General features: G+C 62.1%; 6 protein-coding genes across 6 annotated transcripts; 2 read left to right on the forward strand and 4 right to left on the reverse strand.

Moving 5' to 3' along the window:
• Nucleotides 1–1,058: 1,058 nt before the first annotated feature.
• EMIHUDRAFT_432118 (hypothetical protein) lies at nucleotides 1,059–3,718 on the reverse strand. Its single transcript, XM_005775361.1, has 2 exons — nucleotides 3,688–3,718; nucleotides 1,059–3,597 (listed from the first exon to the last, which is right to left on the reverse strand). The coding sequence occupies exon 2, from the start codon at nucleotides 3,588–3,590 to the stop codon at nucleotides 1,323–1,325; it is 2,268 nt and encodes a 755-aa protein (XP_005775418.1). The 5' UTR covers nucleotides 3,591–3,597; nucleotides 3,688–3,718; the 3' UTR covers nucleotides 1,059–1,322.
• Nucleotides 3,719–6,645: 2,927 nt separating this feature from the next.
• Nucleotides 6,646–7,613, reverse strand: Lhcf71 (light harvesting protein; the record flags this gene model as incomplete). The annotated part of the gene is made up of 4 exons (XM_005775597.1): nucleotides 6,646–6,693; nucleotides 6,773–7,005; nucleotides 7,125–7,371; nucleotides 7,452–7,613. 4 exons carry the CDS (start codon nucleotides 7,611–7,613, stop codon nucleotides 6,646–6,648), a joined length of 690 nt encoding a protein of 229 aa, XP_005775654.1.
• Nucleotides 7,614–12,642: 5,029 nt separating this feature from the next.
• Nucleotides 12,643–13,131, reverse strand: EMIHUDRAFT_195491 (hypothetical protein; the record flags this gene model as incomplete). The annotated part of the gene is made up of 3 exons (XM_005775362.1): nucleotides 12,643–12,687; nucleotides 12,784–12,921; nucleotides 13,021–13,131. The coding sequence occupies 3 exons, from the start codon at nucleotides 13,129–13,131 to the stop codon at nucleotides 12,643–12,645; spliced, it is 294 nt and encodes a 97-aa protein (XP_005775419.1).
• A 1,981-nt stretch (nucleotides 13,132–15,112) lies between these two features.
• Nucleotides 15,113–15,702, forward strand: EMIHUDRAFT_195492 (hypothetical protein; the record flags this gene model as incomplete). The annotated part of the gene is made up of 2 exons (XM_005775363.1): nucleotides 15,113–15,344; nucleotides 15,464–15,702. The coding sequence occupies 2 exons, from the start codon at nucleotides 15,113–15,115 to the stop codon at nucleotides 15,700–15,702; spliced, it is 471 nt and encodes a 156-aa protein (XP_005775420.1).
• A 386-nt stretch (nucleotides 15,703–16,088) lies between these two features.
• Nucleotides 16,089–17,250, reverse strand: EMIHUDRAFT_447762 (hypothetical protein; the record flags this gene model as incomplete). The annotated part of the gene is made up of 6 exons (XM_005775364.1): nucleotides 16,089–16,549; nucleotides 16,683–16,717; nucleotides 16,783–16,897; nucleotides 16,967–16,989; nucleotides 17,050–17,151; nucleotides 17,221–17,250. Coding segments are annotated over 6 exons (713 nt in total), but the record flags the coding sequence as incomplete, so codon positions are not given.
• A 78-nt stretch (nucleotides 17,251–17,328) lies between these two features.
• EMIHUDRAFT_95592 (hypothetical protein) lies at nucleotides 17,329–19,751 on the forward strand (the record flags this gene model as incomplete). The annotated part of the gene is made up of 2 exons (XM_005775365.1): nucleotides 17,329–17,520; nucleotides 19,140–19,751. The coding sequence occupies 2 exons, from the start codon at nucleotides 17,329–17,331 to the stop codon at nucleotides 19,749–19,751; spliced, it is 804 nt and encodes a 267-aa protein (XP_005775422.1).
• Nucleotides 19,752–20,003: the final 252 nt, after the last annotated feature.

A 20,003-nucleotide genomic window follows, 5' to 3' on the forward strand; every position in this document is an offset into this window, starting at 1 on the left:
CCCCCAACAGCGTAGCCCTCAGCCTTGACGCCTCTGGGATAAGTACTGCGTCTTTCAAGAGGGAAAACTGCTTGAGCTTGTGCTTCTTGTCCATAAAGCCGGACCGCGATGGGAGAATGCCGGTGAGAAACGATGCTCGGGACGGAGCACAATGCACGCCGTTGGAGAACGCGTTTGTGAAGGTCACGCCTTGTTGCGTGAGCCTCAGTAGGTTGGGAGTATGCACGAAGGGCCTGTGCCCATCAGGCAGATACCGAAGGTCGTCCAGAATGATCATTAGCACGTTTGGTTTTGCTGGCTCTCCACACACGCTGAATGCAACTTGAATGAACACGATGCAAGCTCTGAGCACATGCACATCTCGTGCCTCGTGGTGCAGCATTTCTTGACAGACCTGGGGTGCCTACATGTTTTGCAGAGTCCGCCGATCCGAGAATCGCTGAAGAAACTATTATGAATCCGGAAAATTAGACTTCTTACAACAAGCTGCATTTCTCATTCCAATATCTGCGGCCAGATTTATGCATGTGACCTGGGATTTGGGATCATATTTGTGTTTGTGTTCACATATCAATAGGGATTTGGCAATTTAAATATTGAAATGTACAAAATACTTTCGGATCCGAAGACGTTTCAGCGGATTAAAAAAGTGAGAAATGCAGCTTTAGATAAGAATAGACAGATTTTCGACTGAGTTCAATTTGAAAGTTGCGGGGAGCTGCATGAGCTGCATGATGTGTCGCGCGCGCCGTGCTGCCGCGTGCAGCGCACACTCGAAGTCGCATCAAGTGATGCTCTTGCCCTGACCCAGGGGCAGCTGGTGTGGCATCAAGCCCAATGCGAGAGCTCCTCGCGCTGGCACTCCTTGAGCTCGCAGCCGCACAGCGGCCCAACGTCGCATCCGCGCCCAATGTGTGCGGTGAGTGAGCCCTCATGTGAGCCCTGCCTGAGCGCTGAGGGCGCGCTTGAGGCCGCGCCCGTGCGAGCGCTCCGACGCGTGCGAGGCGGCATGGCGGCGCTGAAGTGCGGTGCGACTAATGGCGGACCCGAGAGAGTGTACTAGTAGCCTTTCCTTTATCAGTAGACATTACTAACTGTACATACATCTCGACCACTGTACATCTCTCTCTCTCTCGACATTCCTCGGACGCTGCCCGGTGCCCGCGAGCAAGCAGGATGGTACGCGCTGTCCCTCACCCAAGCCGCGCAAGGAGGCGAGGCGCGCCAACCAACAGTGCGACCGTACCGAGGTTGCTCCCAAGCCCAATCTCGCTTCCCCGTAAGGCGCGTGATACACACGCTTCCACCTCTGGAGCCCTCTCTCAGATCCAGGCGGAGGAGCCGACGCACCGCTCGACCTCGTAGACGAAGGAGGCGTTCATCACCGGGTATTCGGCGTAGTTCTTCGCCATGAAGACCGTCGTCTCCGTCCAGAGCGCCTTCAGCCCACGCGCCATCTTGCGCAGCTTGATGTCGTAGCCAAGTTCGGCGGAGCGTGGGAAGGCGGCCACGGTGAGCTGCTCATTCGTGACAGAGGTCTGTTGGGGCTCATCGCCCTCGTATCTGATCCCAGCGCACTCTGCCCGCGTCTCGTCGGAGAAGGCCGTGATGATTGCGGAGGAAGCAACGTCGAGGAAGAAGGCGGCGCCAAAGGCGCGCGGGTTGGTGCTGTTGGCGTACGGCAGAGCCTCCGCTGGCGGCTGCCGCTCCAGCTCGGCCCAGAGAAAGTTGATGGAGAAGGTCATCGTGTGCTCGATACCAATGATCATGGCGGAGATCGGCGGCTCGTACGGCTCGATCGCGAAGGGCTCCATCTTCAGCTGCTCGGGGGTGACGTTGAGGCCCTCCGGTGCCGGTGACGTCAGCCGCCGGGTGTACTGGCCGAGGGCGCGCTCCGGGAGCTTGAGAGCCATCGCCGAATCATGCACATCGGCACAGAGGACGCCAAGAGCGCGGCGGCCAGTGGGGTTGAAGAGGCTCTGCTGGCCGAGCGTGCCGTTGCTGACGTGACGGTCGTAGCGCGGGTTGTAGCGGGACGCGTTGCACGGATCGGCGAGGAGGGGGACGAGCGCGTGGCGCTTGAGGGCGTTCATGTCGAACGCGTTCAGGGGACGCGAGCCGAAGCCGGGCACGTTCACTAGCAAGCCGTTGGCCACCACGTTGATGTCCGAGGTGGCGTCGCCGCCAGGGTTGAGCATGCGGAAGACGGGGTCCTCGCTCAGGTCCTCGCGGCCGAGTGCGAGGTCCTGGCTCGCATACGCCATCGCTTCCGACGCCACGTGCAGGCCGACATGATAAATCTGGGCGCCGTTGTGCGCGCACTGCAGCAGTGCCGCGAGCTGGCTTGCGTCCAGCTTGCTCTGCCGGTCGCTCGGCTGGAGCTTGCCGTCCACCATCTCGAAGACCAGCTCACCTTTGGCGGAGCCACCGCGCAGCAGCGTCTTACCCATGGTCGTCTCGTTGGTGGGGTCGGGGGTGACGAGGTGCAGCATCAGCGGGGGCGCGGCCTCGCCGAGCGCCGAGAGGCGGCCGTAGTCGCAGCTGAAGCGGTACACCCCGTCTTCTCCGTTGATGTTGAAGAGGAGCATGCTCATCCACGAATTCTGGAAGTAATTGGCGAGCCGATCGTGCAGCGGGTACTCGGGGTCGTTGCGGCGGAGCGAGATGCCCTGGCCCGCGAAGTAGTTCTTCTCGACGTACTCGGCCCAAATGTCGGGGGTGGGCGTGAGCTTGAAGGCACCGCCGTGCACCACAGAATCGGAGGCCGGTACCGGGGCTTGAGGGTCGCCCTGGGCGCCGAGCGCCGGGTCAACGATCTCGAGCAGCTCCGCCACCAGGACGGAGGCGCTCCGCTTGTTGTTGTAGATGACTTCGGAGACGGCCGGGATGGTCGCCAGCGTACGCACCAGCTCCGCTTTGAACGAGGTCATGCCCGTGCCGAACGGGTTGTTCAAGTAGGGAGCCTTGAGCAGGGTGAGCTGGCCGAGGTTCTCTGGATCCTCGAGGAATTTCAGCAGGAGAGCGTCAAGGCGCGTCTTGTGCAGGTATTCAAAGAACAGGCGCGCCGCGCCGTCCAGGTCCTCAGCCACCACATCAGTGAAGGTCGACTTCAACGCTTCCGAACACGTTTGCCCTGGCTTGATCTTGTACTCCATTTTGAGCTGCTTCGCCAGCGCCTCCGCTGTGCGCGGCCCGTCGATGACGCTCGTGCACGGGATCAGGCCGGGCTTTTGCTTGATGACACTGCAGACCTTGCCAGCGTTGGTGTCCGCGTCGACGCACATCTTCTCGCACTGCTGCTGGATGAAAGAGCCGTGAGGAAGGAACGGTCCGGGCAGGCCGAGAAGGTCGTGGCACAGCTTGTGGCCCTCCATGACGTTCGGGCAGAGCAGCGTGGGTACAACGCCGTGGTCCGGGTTGAGGCGCCAGCCGACGAAGAGGCCAGCGACAAGGGCGAGAACAAGGGCGAGGGCACCACAGCACTGGGCGAGACGGGGAAGACCACAGCGGCGGAGGCGACGGCGAGGAGGCGACGGCTCGTCGCGCTTCGAGGTGGCAAGCTCGAGGTCGGCGCGGAGCATGTCGACCATCGTTGTCCTGTGGTAAGGGCGTGCGGAGACAGTGAGAGGCACGGCGAGGCGTGCTTTGGGGCTGTCCGTGGGCTGGCAGCGTGGGCTGGCAGCTCACGAGCGACTTGGAAGGACGTTTTGTGATCTTGCAAAGGTGCGCGGTAAGCATGCCAAACCCGGCGGAAGCTCCTTGCTTTTTTTACGCAGGATCAGGACTCGCCTCGAACCCTGTACCTTCTGAATAAAATTCTTTTCGTGCCAGTGCGTGCCATCCCGTGCCCATTGCGGTCTCGACATTAATTTTCCGTGTTAGCGCCAGAAAGAAAGAAAGAAAAGAAACAGGGCGGGATGTGATGCTGTACGATTTTTTCTCCACACCTCGCGCACACCTCGTTCGGCGTCGTCTTCACATGGCTGACGACTGGCTCGCGACCGAGTTCTCTCGCCTTGCCGCCCTCTCGCCCAAGCAGCGTCAGCGTGAGATCGACGCGCTACCAAGCGGACAAGCGCGCCGCGATCAAAGCGCAGAACCAAAAGGTGCAACCGCCGAGGCCACAAGCCGGTTCACCTTTTCCTCGCCCAGCTGCTTCTGCCCAAAGTTCCATGCTCGTTGGCACAGCCCCACTCACGATCCACCAGGTTTGCCATACCTGGCTGGCCCTTCTGAATGTAGCCCATCGCCGTCCTGCTCCTCACCACTTCCAACTTGCGCGGACCTTCGACATGAAATCCCTCCATCAGCTGGAACTTGTGAGAGAGAGAGATTTTTGAAAACCAAATAGCTTCACAGATTGGCCTAAGCACAATATTCTCGAATATCTCCGAGAATATAGATGGTCCCGCGCACTTTCGTATTCGAGAATATTCTCGAGAATATAGATGCCCCGGCGCGGCTTTTTCTCAAGAATCTATGAGTTTTCTTCAGCCCTTGACCTTGGTTGACCTCGAGTCTCAAGATATTCTTGAATATTCTCGCCGTTACATCGCGGCGTCTAGAACGGTCTTGACTAGAGCTTCTCGAAACAGCTCTTTTGCCCCCTCAAAAGTAGGTTTTGGGTCGATGCAGACGGAAATCTTTAAGTTTTGGACGTTCCTGAGCGGTTTGGGAGCACAAACCTCTGCTTTAGAGCGATTTTTGGCGTCCGCTGACCTCTCGCGTGGTGAAAATATTCTCAATATTCGAGAATATTCTCGAGAATATAGATGGTCTGGCGAGAATATAAGCAAAAGAATATAGATAGTACTTGGCGAGAAAAACGTGCTTAGGCTAATTCACAGAGTTGTTTCCAAGAAATGGGCGCTCTACATCATCTTCAAGCGTACGTACGTACGTACGTACTTTTAGCTCTCTCTCTCTCTCTCTCAAGCGTATGCATCCATTCTTGCTTCATCCATGCGAGAGTTCTTATAGATCTAAGTTGTTAAACACTGGGGGGAGAGAGAAAAACACCGTGGGGCGTGGGTCTTGCACGGCTGTCTTTCATGTCATGCTCAGCGACGCAGCTACTGGCGACGCAGCTACAGCTGGCAGCACCGGCGGCAGTGCCTCCGGTGCACCTCCTTCGGCCGAGGAGCGCATCACCTCACTCGATGCGGAGCTCCGGGCGCGTCACGGCCACGCTGCGCCGCGCCTATGCTGCCTGCCGGTCGACGGAGCGGAACCGCCACTCTCCGGCGAGAGTGAGGCGCTTCTCCGTCGCGTGGTGGAGGGGCTGACCCCGCTCTCGGGCCTCAGCCTCCACGCCTGCTTCCCGGCTGAGGACCTGTCGGCCGTCCTCTCCCGGCTAACCTCCTGCGGGCTCGGCCGTGCGATGGGCGATCGGCGGCACGGGCAGACGCAGTACCTGCTCGACTGCAGCGACGACGAGGTCTTTGGTGAGCTCAGCTCGCTCGCACGCTCCGGCCGGCCAGCCGCCGCCGCACTGCTCGGTGTGATGAGCGCAGTTACCAGCTGTCCCGCCGTGGGGAGTGTGCCGGGCGCTGTCGACGCGAGACCCGTCGCGGGCGCTGCCAACCCGCGCCACTTCTGGCTCCGGCTCTCTTCGGGAGGTGAGGCGAGCACTCCCCACTTCAACACCAACAGCCGCGGTGCCGCCGCAGACGGCGACGAGGAGCGCGGCTGGCACGTGGACAACCCCGGTGCGCCGACCCGCCACCCGACCAGCCGGCTCCTCCTAAAGCTGTACGCCTCTCGCCCCGGCTGCGAGCACCGCTCTGAGCTGCGCGCGCCCGCGCTGCGCCTCGGCGCGACCGCGCCCGTCGCCGCCGGGGACGGGCTACTGATGAGTCATCTGGCGCGCGGCTCCTCCTCCGAGGAACCTTCTAGGAACCTTCTGGGAACCCTCTAGGAACCTTCTAGGCGCGCGGCTCCTCCTCCGAGGCGGCGGCGAGGCGGCTCGCGCAGCACAGAGGCCGCTGCCCGCCCGGCCTGTGGCAGCTCGAGCTCGTGCTCAACTGCGTCTGCGCCGACCCCGCCGCGCTCACGCACAGCCTCCGAGCCGCGGTGGAGAAGCTGCGTCACGCGCCTGCAGTCGGACCGACGCTCGCCGATGGAGCGCCGCTGCAGGTCGACCCCGAAACCTTTCGCGACCGGCCGGGCGGCTTCGACGCGTTCCGCCGCCGCACGCTCAACCTCTCGAGAGGGGACAGCGGCGGCTCCGGGGACGGCGGTCCTGCTATGGTTGCTCCAGGCCCTCCAGTGACGGCTCCGGTTCCGGTGGTGGCAGGCTGCCCCATCACCACCGGCACCGCCGAGCCGCCGGCGCCGCGAGTTGTGCTTGTGGGCGCGGTGGAGCCGCGCTTGCCTGTCGCCGTGGCAGTTCCAGTCCCAGTGCCTTTTCGTACGTACTACTAGGCAAGTGGAAGTGCGTTGACCGTTGTGTGTGGAGATGGCAGATGGGAGAGGACGAAATTCCGAGGTGCTTCGGTGCTGCTGCTCGCGTGGTGCTGCTCTGCTGAGTGTGTGAGTCCTGTCTTCTGAGACGAACGAGAGCAAACAGCAATCCGCCTCCACCCTCCTCCCTCCTCCCGCCCCGGCGCGCGTCGTCGTCCGTTGGCCGCAGCGTCATTCCCTCGCTCACGAGTGGGGCTGCATAAAGAGGCCGAAGACACCCAGCATGGCGAGGCGTCCTACTCAGACACACGGGTGCCCCGGAGTGAGACGCTTGGGTGGGACGTGTGAGTACGTTGGCGTTCGCGGGGCAGCGGCCGTTTTTCAGCTCCTTGAGCCGCATCAGGTCCGCCGCCTTTGGGTCCTTTGGCATCACGCCGAGCGGGTCGAAGCCCAGGTCGCCGGCGACCACGGGCGAGTCGGGCCTCTCTCCAAACCAGAGCCCGTCCCACCAAGCGCCGCGGTTGGTGTTGCTCGCGCCCTCGATGATGCCCACGGTGGCGAGGCCCTGCGCGACGATGCCGGGGTTCGTCTTTGCGAGCGTGCCTGCGGGCGAGTGCGTCGGATGGGAGTGAGAGAGCGAGCGTGCCTGCGGGCGAGTGCGTCGGATGAGGAATGAGAGAGCGGAGCCGTTTCGCGAAATTAAACGCTGCCGGAGGCCGTACCTAGCGAGTCTGGCCAGCCCGCGGCCGTCGCTTGGGCAAACGCCTCGGCGGGCCAGTGCTTCCCGCCCGTCGTGACGACGATGCCGACGAAAGCGAGCATCGCCATGCGCCCGTGCTTCAGCTCCGCCTCACGGAAGAAGGCGACATCCGGATTGTTGGCGGAGACTTTGGAGAGCAGGCAAAGCCCGAGCGGGTCCCAGGGCTCAAACTTTGTCTCTCCCGCAAAGTAGGCGCCGAGGTTCAGCTCCTGGCGGCGCCGGCGTGCTACATTAGGGCTGGGGCGTGGGTTGGCAGGCCGTGGTGCGCAGACGCCTCTGATGCGCCAACATAGTCGGCGAGCGGTCGGCGCACGTTGGGCTCGTTGATGTACTCGCGGCCCATGCCCTCGGGGGCGTACGGATTGTCGTACATGTAGCGATCGGGTCGCGAGAGGTCGAGCGCCACCGTCGCACGCACGCCTGCGCGAGGGCTGATGAGAGCTGAGACCATGGTGAAAAGCTGAGCGAGTGGTGTCTGTTGGGTACCAAAAAAGGATTTTTCTTTTCTTACGGCGCGGTGAGTGGTACTGGTTGACGCCTCTTGTGCAGTACTGTACTCCCGCCGGGCGGGGCGTATTGATTGAGCCTCTCAGAGCCTGTCCGTCCACGCGTCCGTCGATGATAGCTCCGCGAGCGACACCTTGTTCAAGTGATAAGAAGCGCGCGGCAAGCGAGAAGCTCGGATTGATCCAGCCGCACAGAAATATTAGCGACCACCTGGAACACCCGTACCCCCGCACCAACCACCATCTCCGTCGCTTGGTTCTATAACCTTGCCACCACCGGGAGCGGCCAGGACTCATAGACTCGGTCGAGAGACCCCAGATCGGCATCCATGCCTTTCTGGACAGGGTGGCCCGCCACAAGGACCCCAGGAATTGCGACTCGCCGCTTTCCTCCCACTGTGATTCTGTGTGAGCTCTGTGTCTTGATTTGCCAACAACAAACCTAAAAGCAAGGTACATTATGTTGGCGAGTCTTTTGGCTCTGTTTCTGCCACTGAAGGCTCGTCTCCGAACGTATCTTACAGTAGAACCTTTCGGCTGTAACGTACAGAACTGTAACGGGCAGATCCAAGCGAGCACTCTGATTCGCAGTGTGCGACCATGCAGCAGCAGATGCAGGATCTTCGTCATCACACGCATGCCCCTCCGTTGGGATTGCCATCAGTCAATACATGTAAGTTTACTTCTGTCAAGGAACTCATGAGCGCATTGCATCAATGTTTTGCCACACGCTCGATCCGGATCCATCCCCAGCGATCCCCCAGGTCCCAACCCATCCCCCCACCCATCCCTAGCCATCCCCAGCCATCCCCAGCCCTCCCCGTACGGGCTGGTTCAGAAGTCAGGCGGGGGCGGTGGGGGCGGCGGAGCCGGTGGCGGACGTGCGCGGCGTGCCTCCTCGAGCTCCTCGTCGTCGCCAAAGTCAGGCGCGGGCGCACGTGTGGCGGCTGCGGCGGCCAAGCCACGCTCCAGCTCGGGCAAGAACTTGACACGGCATACATGGGCAGCTGCGCCTCCAGCCACGCCTTGATGCCCTGCGCGAGGAAGGTGAGCGCCGCATCGTCCGACTTGCGTGCGCCAGAGGATAGAGCGAGTGCATGGATAGCTTCACTGTCAGCAAATTTCGGCGTGCGCTGAAAGCAAATTTACCCCTCGGCGTGCGAGAGCACACCCGAGCTTAATCTCTCGACGAGAGGACCAGACAAGATACTTTGCGCACGCTGTCGCCACTCTTCCCGGTGCACTCGGTCAGCGGGCCTTGCCTGATGCAGATCTCGCCGTCGTCGTCGCGAATCCACACATCCGTAAAGCACGAGCGGTCCTCGAGGCAGACGGCGCCAGACAGGACCCACTTCGTGCCTTCGTCCCTGAACGCCACCTGTCTCGTCGCCAGAGCCTGTCCGTCCACGCGTCCGTCGATGATAGCTCCGCGAGCGACACCTTGTTCAAGTGACAAGAAGCGCGCGGCAAGCGAGAAGCTCGGATTGATCCAGCCGAGGTTGCGCCACTTGTAGCACCCTCCCAGGGCAAAACCTGCAGAGCTGATGAGCCTCGGAGGAGCCAGCGGTGGGGCCACAGGTGGCGGTGGAGGCGATGGAGGAGGCGGTGGACGCTGCGGCCACAAGTCGGGCAGCGCCGGAGGAAAGCTTGGCGCTGGTGAGCTTGGCGGGGGAAAGGCGGGCGAAGGAGGAGTTAGGGGCGGCCGCAGGTAATAAAAGCGCGAGTTGTCGGGTGGCCAGAGTACCTCACGAAAGAGGACGAGCGTGATGAGCGTGGCTATGAGTGCTGTGCAGCAGCACGAGGCGAGGCAGATGCGCTTCCGGGACCAGCATGGCCGCCGAGTAGGCGCAGGCTCGGCCGCCGCGCCGTGCCCTTTATCGTTCATGACCAAGCAATCGGACGTCACGACGTCGTGCTCGATTTTTGTTCGCTCTTTTTTTTTAATTTTTCAGTGGATGTAGCTCTTAAGTACATTCCCGGAGGAGTACTGCTGACAGGGGTTGCTGGCACGCGTTTTGCTTTTCTCCCCGATTGTAGAATGTACGTAAGAGCCACATACATTGAGAGAAAGTACGTACATTGAGAATACTTCTGGCCTTCGGCGTGCACGTCCTTGCTGGCCTTCGGCGCTTCTCACGCACCGCATCGAGGACCTGGTGCAGTGCTGCTGTGCAGCGATCGGGCTCGAGAAACACCCGACGCGGTAAATCGAATGGAGGCATCGTCTGAGCAGTGGATCATCTCCCTCGTCTATCCTGCGGCGACGATCCTCCTCGAGATCTTTCTTTGTGGCGGCCTCCAGCTTATGTCTAAGATCACATTTGATGTGGTGAAGGAGATGCGGGATGTTACGCACGCTAAGGACGTCGTTCGCAATATCTACACGAACATTGCGCTCGTGTCAGCGTTGCTGCTGACTGTGGCTCTCGCAATGATACAGCAGGATCCGCCTTCATGCGACAACGATGATGTTGATGCAGGCTGCACCCTTCAGATCCTCTACGTTACTTCGGTCTGGACTTCTGGCTTGTTTTTGATTAAGATCACCCTGGAGTGCATCGTTAATCTTGTCTTCACCGAGGGTCTTCCGCACTACATGGTACTGCGCTACCTCGTATCGTTCCCGGGGAGCATTGGTGGACCTGTCATCGGGCTCACAATCGCCATCACAAGCCTGCTCATTGGAATCGCTGTATGGCTCTCCATGGAATACAGCCTTGCTTCGGGCGTCGGCTTTGCGGCCGGCTCGGGCTACTTTCTGTCTCACCTCACTTGTCTGATCAAAGCGAAGAGGAACTTCTCATCGGTGCGTGGGTCGGAGGGCGCAAGGAGCTGGGAATGGATCGAAACAGATCAGCTACACGAGTACACGCACCACACATCACTCTTCGGAACGTCCACCTGGGCAATTCCTGAAACCACAGCGAAGTTTCTGCGCGAGCGTGGGCAGGAGGCGCTTCAGCTCGAGGAGGCCGCTGCAAGTGTGAAAACAAGTGTGACAGCTGTCCCTCATACAAGGACACCTGATATCTCTGCCCGTCGATCCATGCGAAGTTCAGACCCAATTCATGCGCAGCTCTAGTAGCTTTATCCCTCTCCCAACGCTCGGTACTTATCCTCCAAGTGATCCACCTCATCGCCTCGTAAGAATTACGCCAGTAGTTCAACAGCTGTCCTTTTTCTTCTACCGGCTCCCCTTCGAGGAAAACAAACAGTGAGGGTTCACCGGTGCCAGGATGAAATACGAAGAACGCGGGTCCGGCGTGGGACTCACAACCATCGGTGCGGTGTGCGGGCTAGGGGATTCCAACGAAGGGTGTGTGGGTAGCTGGTGTACGGGGAGGGGGCGGGCGGGCAGGGTTTGCCCCCCCGAAGCCGCGGAAAAAATCTTTGATTTTGCGAAGGCGTCAATGTCTCCGCCCTCGTCGAGCCGATGAGAGCCCGGTGAGGGCGGAGGCGATGCGGTGTCGATCAAGTCTGGCAAGTGTAGTCATCGGTGGAGGGATGTGCGCGTGGAACCAGAGCGCTGCCAGAGATTGTACAAAGCGACGGCACAAGCACGATCAGGCCACACACACACACACACACACACACACACACACACACACACACACACACACACACACACACACACACACACACACACACACACACACACACACACACACACACACACACACACACACACACACACACACACACACACACACACACACACACACACACACACACACACACACACACACACACACACACACACACACACACACACACACACACACACACACCACACCACACACTTTTGTCTAGACTTTTGTGCTGTCAGGTGCGCGTCATTCCGGGTTTAAATTCTTTATGTGTACCTGTGTTAGTGCCAGTGCGCGCCAGTCCCGTGCCTAGTGTCGTGCTAGGGAGTCGCGCAAAAATTCTTTAAATTGCGACGGCGTCTCTGCCCAACTCGGTGACAAACGACCGAAATGGTGTCAAGCGATGGAGAAACCCGAAGGCGTCACGAGCCTCCGGCTCTCGTGCGTCTTCACCATCCCCTAACATTGGTGAGGTTGGTCGCCGGCGCGAACGAAGGTGAGGTCTCGACCGCCGCCGCTCGCGCCAGCGGACGGCCACCATCGGTGTTTTTGGCTTCGCCACCGTGTCCAAACAAAGCCTGCGCCATGCGCTCGCCGACATCGAGCGAGCACGCCTGTCCGACGAGCGGCTTGCTGTGCAAACGCCTTCTTGTGGCTCTCGAGAGCGTTTTACGGCCCGGCTGGTGTGAGAACACGATACATGTGTCGTTCTGATGTATGTGTACTGGTGTACGTCACATCGAGCACACTACCGATGCGAGTCGACTGGTGTGTGTCGTCGTGGTTTCGTATCAAGAATACTTACTCAATACTCCTACAATGCTGTCTTATAAGGTCTCCGACCTGTGGGCTCTGCCTGCGCTCGGCACCAGGCACCGACTCGGTATATAAAATCTGCCTGCCGGCCGACCCTCACAGAGCTCACAGCTCACTCATGCTACGAGCTTGGGCTGGTGCTGATGATCATCTCGGGAACAGAGAAAGAAAGGAACTAGCGCAGGCAAGCCAAGGGAGGGAGAGGACGGTGCAGGAGGACGGCACACGCCGCCACCACACGGACCACACGAGGGGCAGTAAGAGTCAGAGGGGGTTGCCCTGCACCCCTGGCCACTTCGCCTAGTGCCACCACCCACCAGTACCAAGTGCTAGTGCCCCCCTTGACCCACCAAGCGCCAAGCGCAACCTGTTGTGAGCTGTGAGGGGCTGAGAAGTGGGCTGAGGGCGTCCGCCCGCAGCGCAGTTTGTGTGTACGACCTTCGTATACACACAGAGAGACGGCTCTCGACTTCGGTCATTGGTGGACTTCCGCCCGCAGGCGCATTTTGTATACCCAATATACCGAGTCGGTGCCTGGTGCCGAGCGCAGGCGGTGCCCGCAGGTCGGACCTTAAGACAGCATTGTAGATCCCTGGGCGAGCGTTGTAGATCCCTCCTTCATATAGTACGCGCCAGCGCGCCGCCGCCTCCCTCCCACCCCTCCCCATCAGGGCGCCCGGCCGCCGCCCTCGCCCTCGGCGGGCGGGGGCACGTTCCACATCGTGTCAAATTTGCCGCGCTTTTGGTTTTGCGGGTTGGCGTCGGCGGTGCTCCAGTTGCGCGCGGCCTGCTTGAACGCCTCCTTGTGCGACATCTCCGAGTTGGCCGCCTTGAGCCGCGCCATCTCGTCCTTCATGAAGAAGTTGTACAAGCTCGGTCGAGCGGGATGGAGGTCGAGTGGGGCAGGGGCCGTCCTTTGGGAAATGGGGGGTGCAGGCGAGACACCTACCCCATAGTAGAGCAGCGACGGCGTCATCGGCACCGCCATCGCCACCGGCACCGCCATCGTCAACGGCAGCGCATACGCCGGAGGCGACGGCATCGGCATCGGCGACAGCATCGGCGATAGCAGCGGGGTGGTGTCGGCATGGGGGAAGGGGTTCGGCATTGGAGCGGTGGCGGTGGCGGTGGCGGTGGCGGTGGCGAGGAAAGCCGAGCGGCACGGACCTGCGCCTGAGCCCACTATCACGCCCGAGGCCGCGTCCGGCTTGGTCTGGTCGCCCAAGGAGCGACCAAAGTAAATCTCCTCTCGTCGAGCCGACAATTCGCATGCCAGCGCAACCTGTGAGAGGCAAAGGAGCCCCGCGTCCTGCTCGTTGCCTGCCGTAGCTGCAAGCGGGGTACGCCGGTACATGGCTGCCAGCAGGGGGTACAGTTCGGTTGGACCTGCGGGATTGACCGCCGTTCACCGACGGCGCCTGAGCTCGAGTATTCTTTTTTGCGTGGCCGGGGACCTGGAGGTAGGATTTTCCCGCAAGTTAGTTCCCGGGGGTTTCCTGGCCGCCGGAAATTTAAGTACCTGCCGACAGACAGACAGACAGACAGGGCCCGCCGCTCGAACAGACCTGCGCCAGTCACGGCACAGCATGGAGCAATGCATCAAGGACATTGTGCTAGGCGCCATCCAGCGCGTGCGTTGCGGGTAAAATTCTTTTCTTGATCGATCCTTTGTTTCCTCGCGTAAAAGGGGGGCGCCTCGCCGACGGGTTGATTTGACGTACAACATGACAACAACATGACATGTACATGTACATGTGCATGCACAGCTGTAGAGCGTGCGGCCGACGTGTCCCGCTGATCCCCGAGGTCCCCACCCATCCCCACCCATCCGTGTGTGTGGGGGGGGGGGGGGGGCGAGCTTCGAGCGCGCTCATCTCGATCGTCAAGGCGTCGCTACGCGCGGTCTTCCGCGGGGGGAGCGTCGTCGACGGGTGCGGGACCGCGGCGCAGCCGGTGCTGCGGCGATGCCTCCGGCTGTTTGCGGCGGGCGGCTTGCTGCTCGCGGCGATGGCGAAAAACTCGTCTCGTCGCACACCAAGAGCTTATGCTCTGGCGAGATGTGAGGCGTATGCGCCCAGGAGGGGTGGGAGCCGTAACGACGCTGCTAGAGATGCCTTTCGGGGCCCAGAGATAAAACTTCTGTGATGCCATGCGTGACCTAGTAGTGTCCCCAGCTATGGGCCCCACCCATCCCCACCCATCCCAACCCATCCCCAGCTCGCTCTATCACACACCCCAAGAGCCCTTGGGGAAATCCGTTCGCCATACGCTCCGAGCGGCATGCGTCGATGCGTGCGTGTGATGACGAAGATCCGCAGGTCGTTATCCCGGAGGGCATCTCACCTGGCATGGCCTTCCAAGTCAACACGCCGGCCGGGATGATGAAGGCAGGCGCAGCCCAAAACGCCCGCCAAAAAATCCTTTTTGGCGTCATGTTGTGTGTGCCTTCGCTTGTTCGGGAGTTGGACGACCTTGTGTGTGCCTTCGCTTGTTCGGGAAGGGGTTCGGGAGGACGACCCCGGCTAGTCGCCGACCACACCCACAAAGAACCCTGCACAAAGATCGTGTTCCTTTTTACCCATCTCACAGTAGAGGTGTCTTTATTTATTTAGGACCTGTGAAGCGAGCGGGCCTTCTAGGCCCGCGGGTCGTCTCCCCCCATCCCCAGGGCCTCCAGGGCTCGCACCTCAACCTCTCACAGACCAGCGCACAGCGCCATAGCATCCTCATACTTTCTTCTCAATGCCGAATAATAGAAGGCTGTGAAGGGTAGTCCCCCCCCATCCCCAGGGCCTCCAGGGCTCGCACCTCAACCTCTCACAGACCAGCGCACAGCGCCATAGCATCCTCATACTTTCTTCTCAATGCCGAATAATAGAAGGCTGTGAAGGGTAGTCCCCCCCCATCCCCAGGGCCTCCAGGGCTCGCACCTCAACCTCCCACAGGCCAGCGCACAGCGCCATACGAGGTATTTTCTTCTCAATAACAAGGCTGTGAACAGCTGATGACCAGATGAGTTCGCAATCCAGCGACACTCAACCATGACGATCCGCATCCCACAGCTCCTCGTTCTGCTGGCGTGTTCGTCGGCCGCGGCGCTCACGTTGACGCAGGAGAAGCACCTCGCTAAGCCGAATGTTCGCTCACTGACGCGCCTCCGCGGCGGCGACACGATCGGGACCGCGGTCGTCGGCGCCTCAGCCGCAATCGGCGCGGCAACTGGGGTGTCGATGTACCTTGGCACTGAGTCCATCACCAAGATGATCTGGCTGGGTGCGTTTCCCCGCCACTGCGAGCGCGTCAAACCGCAGCGAACCGCAGCAACGCATCAGCGCTGCTGCTCCCACGCGTTTGCCTCTCCGCTCCACCACGAGCAACGTGCGTTGCCGCAGGCCTCAACACTTTCCCGCACGACAAGTACATTGCGGTCGCCATGATTGGCTGGGCCGTCGGCAAGCTCTCGGCCGTGATGGGCGGGGTTGAGGCGGCCAAGAGATTCGCCTCGCTCAACTGCATCCCACTCACTCTTTGGCTCCTGACCAACTTCCGAGGCGGAGCTCCGTTCACGACGTCCATCATGCCGGCCGTGCTCCTGGCCGGCTATGTCTACGCTGGCTTCATCGAGGACTGATCGCAGACGCACAGGCCGCCAGTACAAGCCGAACGACAAGTCGCGTTCGACTGCGGCTGAGGCCTGATGATGCGCACCATGCCTTTTGGTGTGTGTCTGTGTGAGCTTCGTGTGTGTGCTCTGTGCTGGGAGGCCGCAGTCGCGCAGCGCGCACGGGCCCGGAAGTCGGTATGTAAACGGAGCCACGCATCGGACCATCACGCATCAGCTGGCGCGTCCGCAGACGAAGACCCAGCTCAGGACCTGATGTGTGAGATGATAAGCGCCAACCGCGCCCCGCGAGACCCGCGTGCCGCGTCTGGCCCCGTCTGCTTCTTGGCCAGGACAAAACTCGGTGGGGATAATTGACCCGGCGGAGCGGTCTTCGTTTTATGCACCTTCTCTCTTAAAAGAGTCTCTCGGCTCTCGGGGTTCGCCGCCAACAATCAATACTACGGCTTTAACTTTCTCTTCTCGCGGCAAGCTCACGCCCTGCTACGCCGCCCGCCCGAGCCGTGGCGCACTGCCAAGCCCTTCGGTCTCTTGCCAGCAGCTTGTCGAACTTCTCCGGCGGTGGCGCCGAGAAGCTGCGGCCCGCCAGGCCGAGCTCGTCGCCCGCGGCCTCCTCCTCCTCTGCCGTGCCCTCGGCCGCGGCAGCATCCGAACCCGCCTCTGCGCCTAAAGCGCTCTCGCCCTCGCCGACCTCGCTGTCGCCACCCTCGACGCCTCCCTCGCCGCCATCGCCTCCCTCGCCGTCCTCGCGCGCCACCCCCAACTCCAGCCTCGCCGCCCACAAGTAGAGGGCCTGCGACGCTCGCACGCGCTCGCCTCCGTACGTCGTGTCGCCGACGATCGGGCAGCGCAGCACCTTTAAGGTTGAAATGAGGTTCAGAGAAGGCCAGACAACGATCGGGAGACGGCTCAGAGGAGGGCTTAGAGAAGGTACAGAGCAGGTTCAGAGAGGCTCGGAGCAGGTTCAGAGAAACCGGGCAGCGAAGCACCTCGGCGCAGTGGCGGCGGAGCTGGTGCGTGCGGCCTAGTAATCCGTGTTCACCAGTCACACGTTGAGAATTAATAGGCGGCGGAGCTGGTGCGTGCTGCCCGTGTGCGGCCGCAGCTCGACGGTGGACAGCGAGCCGAACTGCGCGCTCGGCTGCGAGGCGAGGAGGCGGTAGAAAGTGACGCACTCCTTGCCTTCGAGCGGCGAGCGGACCACCTACGGGACGTGTCCAGGACATGTCGCGGAAGTGTCCAGGTCCTTCCCCTCGAGCGGCGAGTGGACGACCCCGCTCTCGCACGGCGGCGTGCCTAGAGGGAAGGCTCCGAGATCTAGCCGAGATCTAGCCGAGAACTAGTACGGCGGCGTGCCGGCGAGCACGGCGACGTAGCTCTTCCGCACGCGCCGCTCGCTGAACAGTGCCTGCAGCCGTCGCGCTGCCGACCGCGTCTTCGCGCAAGCCACCAGGCCACCTAAAGGAAGCTTCGCAGAAAGGTCAGGGAAGGTTCCAGAGGCGTCCGTGAGCAGGCCGCGAATCCGCCGACGGGCGCGTCGAGGCGGTGGACGGCGGCCTGATAGCAACAGCAATAAGCTCAGGCCTAATCTTAATCGTCCCTCCCTCGCCGAGCCGGCGGCGGGCGGCGGCCGGGATGAGCAGCGCGCCCGCGGCGGAGGTCGGGCGCAGGCTGAAGGGCAGGATCGCGGCGAGCGTGCGGAGCGACGCCTCGGCGCAGAGGAGAGGTTCAGAGAAGGTTCGGAGAAGGTTCGGAGAAGGTTCGGAGAAGGTTCGGAGAGGTTCGGAGAAGGGCCAGATGAACGTGCAGAAGCGCCTTGGCTCCCTCGTGAGATGTCGCCGCCGCCGAGTCCATCATGAGGCCTATGTTGACTCTTCACTCACCATTACTCATCAGCCAAGCCTCGGCCACATCAGTCCTTCACGAGGCCGGGCGGCTTGAGGACGACCGCCTAAATGGACACGTCAGGGACGCGTGGTGGGCATATGCCATCGCGAAGCCAGGCGGCTGATCAATCATGCCCAGTGGTCGGTCTCCGCCACAACGGGCACCCTCTCGTAGTAGACGATGCGGCGGTGCGTGCTGCCCGCCGCGTCCTGCATGAGCCGCACTTCGTGCGTGGGCTCGAAGCTGACGACCTGTCCCGCCGCGACGACGGCGCCCGCGTGCGCGACGACGCCGTCGACTTTCACGCGGCCCTTGCTGAGCGCGCGCTTGCAGTGCCCGTAAGCGCAAAAATGCTCCCGGCACTCGCGAAGCAGGAAGGTGGCGAGACTCTGCGGCGTGGCACCGTCGTAGGTGTAGGAGCGGGCCGGCACTGCGCTGCCGGCCTCCATCGCGAGTCCGGCGTTGTGGTCTGCGCCCGGGCACGACAGCGATTGGCCGGTAGGCGCCCAGCAGGAAGGGGGACCGGAGAAAATAGAAAAAACATCTCGTGGTTTTTCTTGTTTAGCCCATGACCGAAAGCCCAACTCTGCTGCCCGATCTGGCGGTGGGCGACCTGGCGGTGGGCGATTTGGCCTCGCTGCGAGCCTTCCTCTCCGGGCGGCGGACGCGCGGGACGCTCGACGCGCGGCTCGACACCGACACGCAAGACACGCTGCTGACCTGGGCCGCTCGGCACGGGCAGGCCGATGCGGTGCGGCTGCTGCTCGAAGCCGGCGCGAGCGTCGGGGCGGCTGACGGCCGCGGCGCTTCCGCGCTGTTCATCGCGTGCCTGGAAGGCCACCTCGAGTGCGCCCGGCTGCTCCAGCAGGCTGGCGCGGCAGTCAACCAAGCCGTGAATGGCGGCTTCACTCCGCTGTTTGTTGCATGCCAGCTGGGGCGTCTCGAGTGCGCCCGGCTGCTCCTCAAGGCCAGCGCGGCAATCGACCAAGCAACAGAGAACGGCGTAACGCCGCTGTTCATGGCGTGCCAGGAGGGCCACGTCGACATCGTCCGGCTGCTTCTCGAGACCGGTGCGGCGCTCGACCAAGCCCGCAACGACGGCACCACGCCGCTGTACATGGCGTGCCAGGAGGGCCACCTCGAAATCGTCCGGTTGCTCCTCGAGGCCAGCGCGGCGATCAACCAAGCCGACGAGCAAGGCGCCACGGCGCTGCTCATCGCATGCCAGCAGGGCCACCTCGAGTGCGCCCGGCTGCTTCTCGAGGCGGGCGCGGCGAGCAGCCAAGCCCGCAACGATGGCTCCACGCCGCTGTACATCGTGTGCCAGGAGGGCCACCTCGAGCTCGCCAAGCTCCTCTCCTCCTACGGCGCCTCCCGCGCCGCGGTGCCGCCCTTCGGCACGCCCGAGGAGATCGCAAACCGCAAAGGCCACGCCGACCTCGCCGCCTGGCTGGTCGCCAGCCGCGGCTGGACGCCGCTCCAGCACCTCGAGGCGTGCCCGAGACTAGCGGCTGAAGAAGCGTGAGTGCATTGTCCTATCACTGTCCCTCTTCCCGCAGGCGCTCACCGTCGACCGGGCGCGGTCGCTGCTGCGCGGCGGTGCGGACTCTTTAGCCGGCGAGCCTTCTGCCCTCGAGCGGGCGCGCGTCCTCTGCTCGTGGAGCGAGTCGGATACGACAGCTGCGGCCGCCGGCTCCACCGTCGCGATCCACTCTCTGGTCTCGCGGCCGTCGATGAACGGCAAGGTCGGCGTCGTCGTCTCCGCAAGCGCTTCGACGGGACGCTTCGGCGTGCGCGTGGCGGGCGAGGCCAAGGCCCTCGCACTGAGGCGCGCTACGGCCTCTCCCCCACTCGCCGGATCCTCTCTTTGGACACGCCCCACGCCTCTTCCCTTCCTCAGGCCGGCCAACCTGGAGCCAGCGGCTGAGGCGGTGGAGGTGGGCAGGCTCATCCTCAAGGTGGCGGAGTGGTCGCCGCAGTCGCACGAGCTCTTCCCAGAGGCGGCTCGCAAGCGGGCGGTCGAGGTGATGCGGCTGGGCTACCTGATCGCGTGGGACGAGGAGCGCTTCGACGGCGAGGGGGCGGCGCCGGGGCTGGTGGACCTCTGGCGCAGCTTTGTGCTGCCAAGGGTGGTGGTGCGGCCCGCCGCAGGCGCACCGCGTTCCCCATGATACAACAGTGTGTCGTTCTGCACACTCTGTCCGTCGCGAGTGAGGAGTGTCGCCACAACCGGTGCAATCGTCTATAATACTTTAGCCGCGCCCGCCACCGTGCACCGATCGCACCGGCCACCCTCCCTCGGCCCTCGCCGCCACGCGCCAGCAGGCTGCTCGGGCAGGCAGAGCACCTCCAAGCTCCATCGAGAGCATGTCAAACGAACACTTTCGGTCTCAAAAGCTAAAGACTGGTGGTTGGTGTTCGGC

This window comes from Emiliania huxleyi (genome assembly GCF_000372725.1).
Source record: "Emiliania huxleyi CCMP1516 unplaced genomic scaffold EMIHUscaffold_3, whole genome shotgun sequence".
NCBI classification, from domain to species: domain Eukaryota; phylum Haptophyta; order Isochrysidales; family Noelaerhabdaceae; genus Emiliania; species Emiliania huxleyi.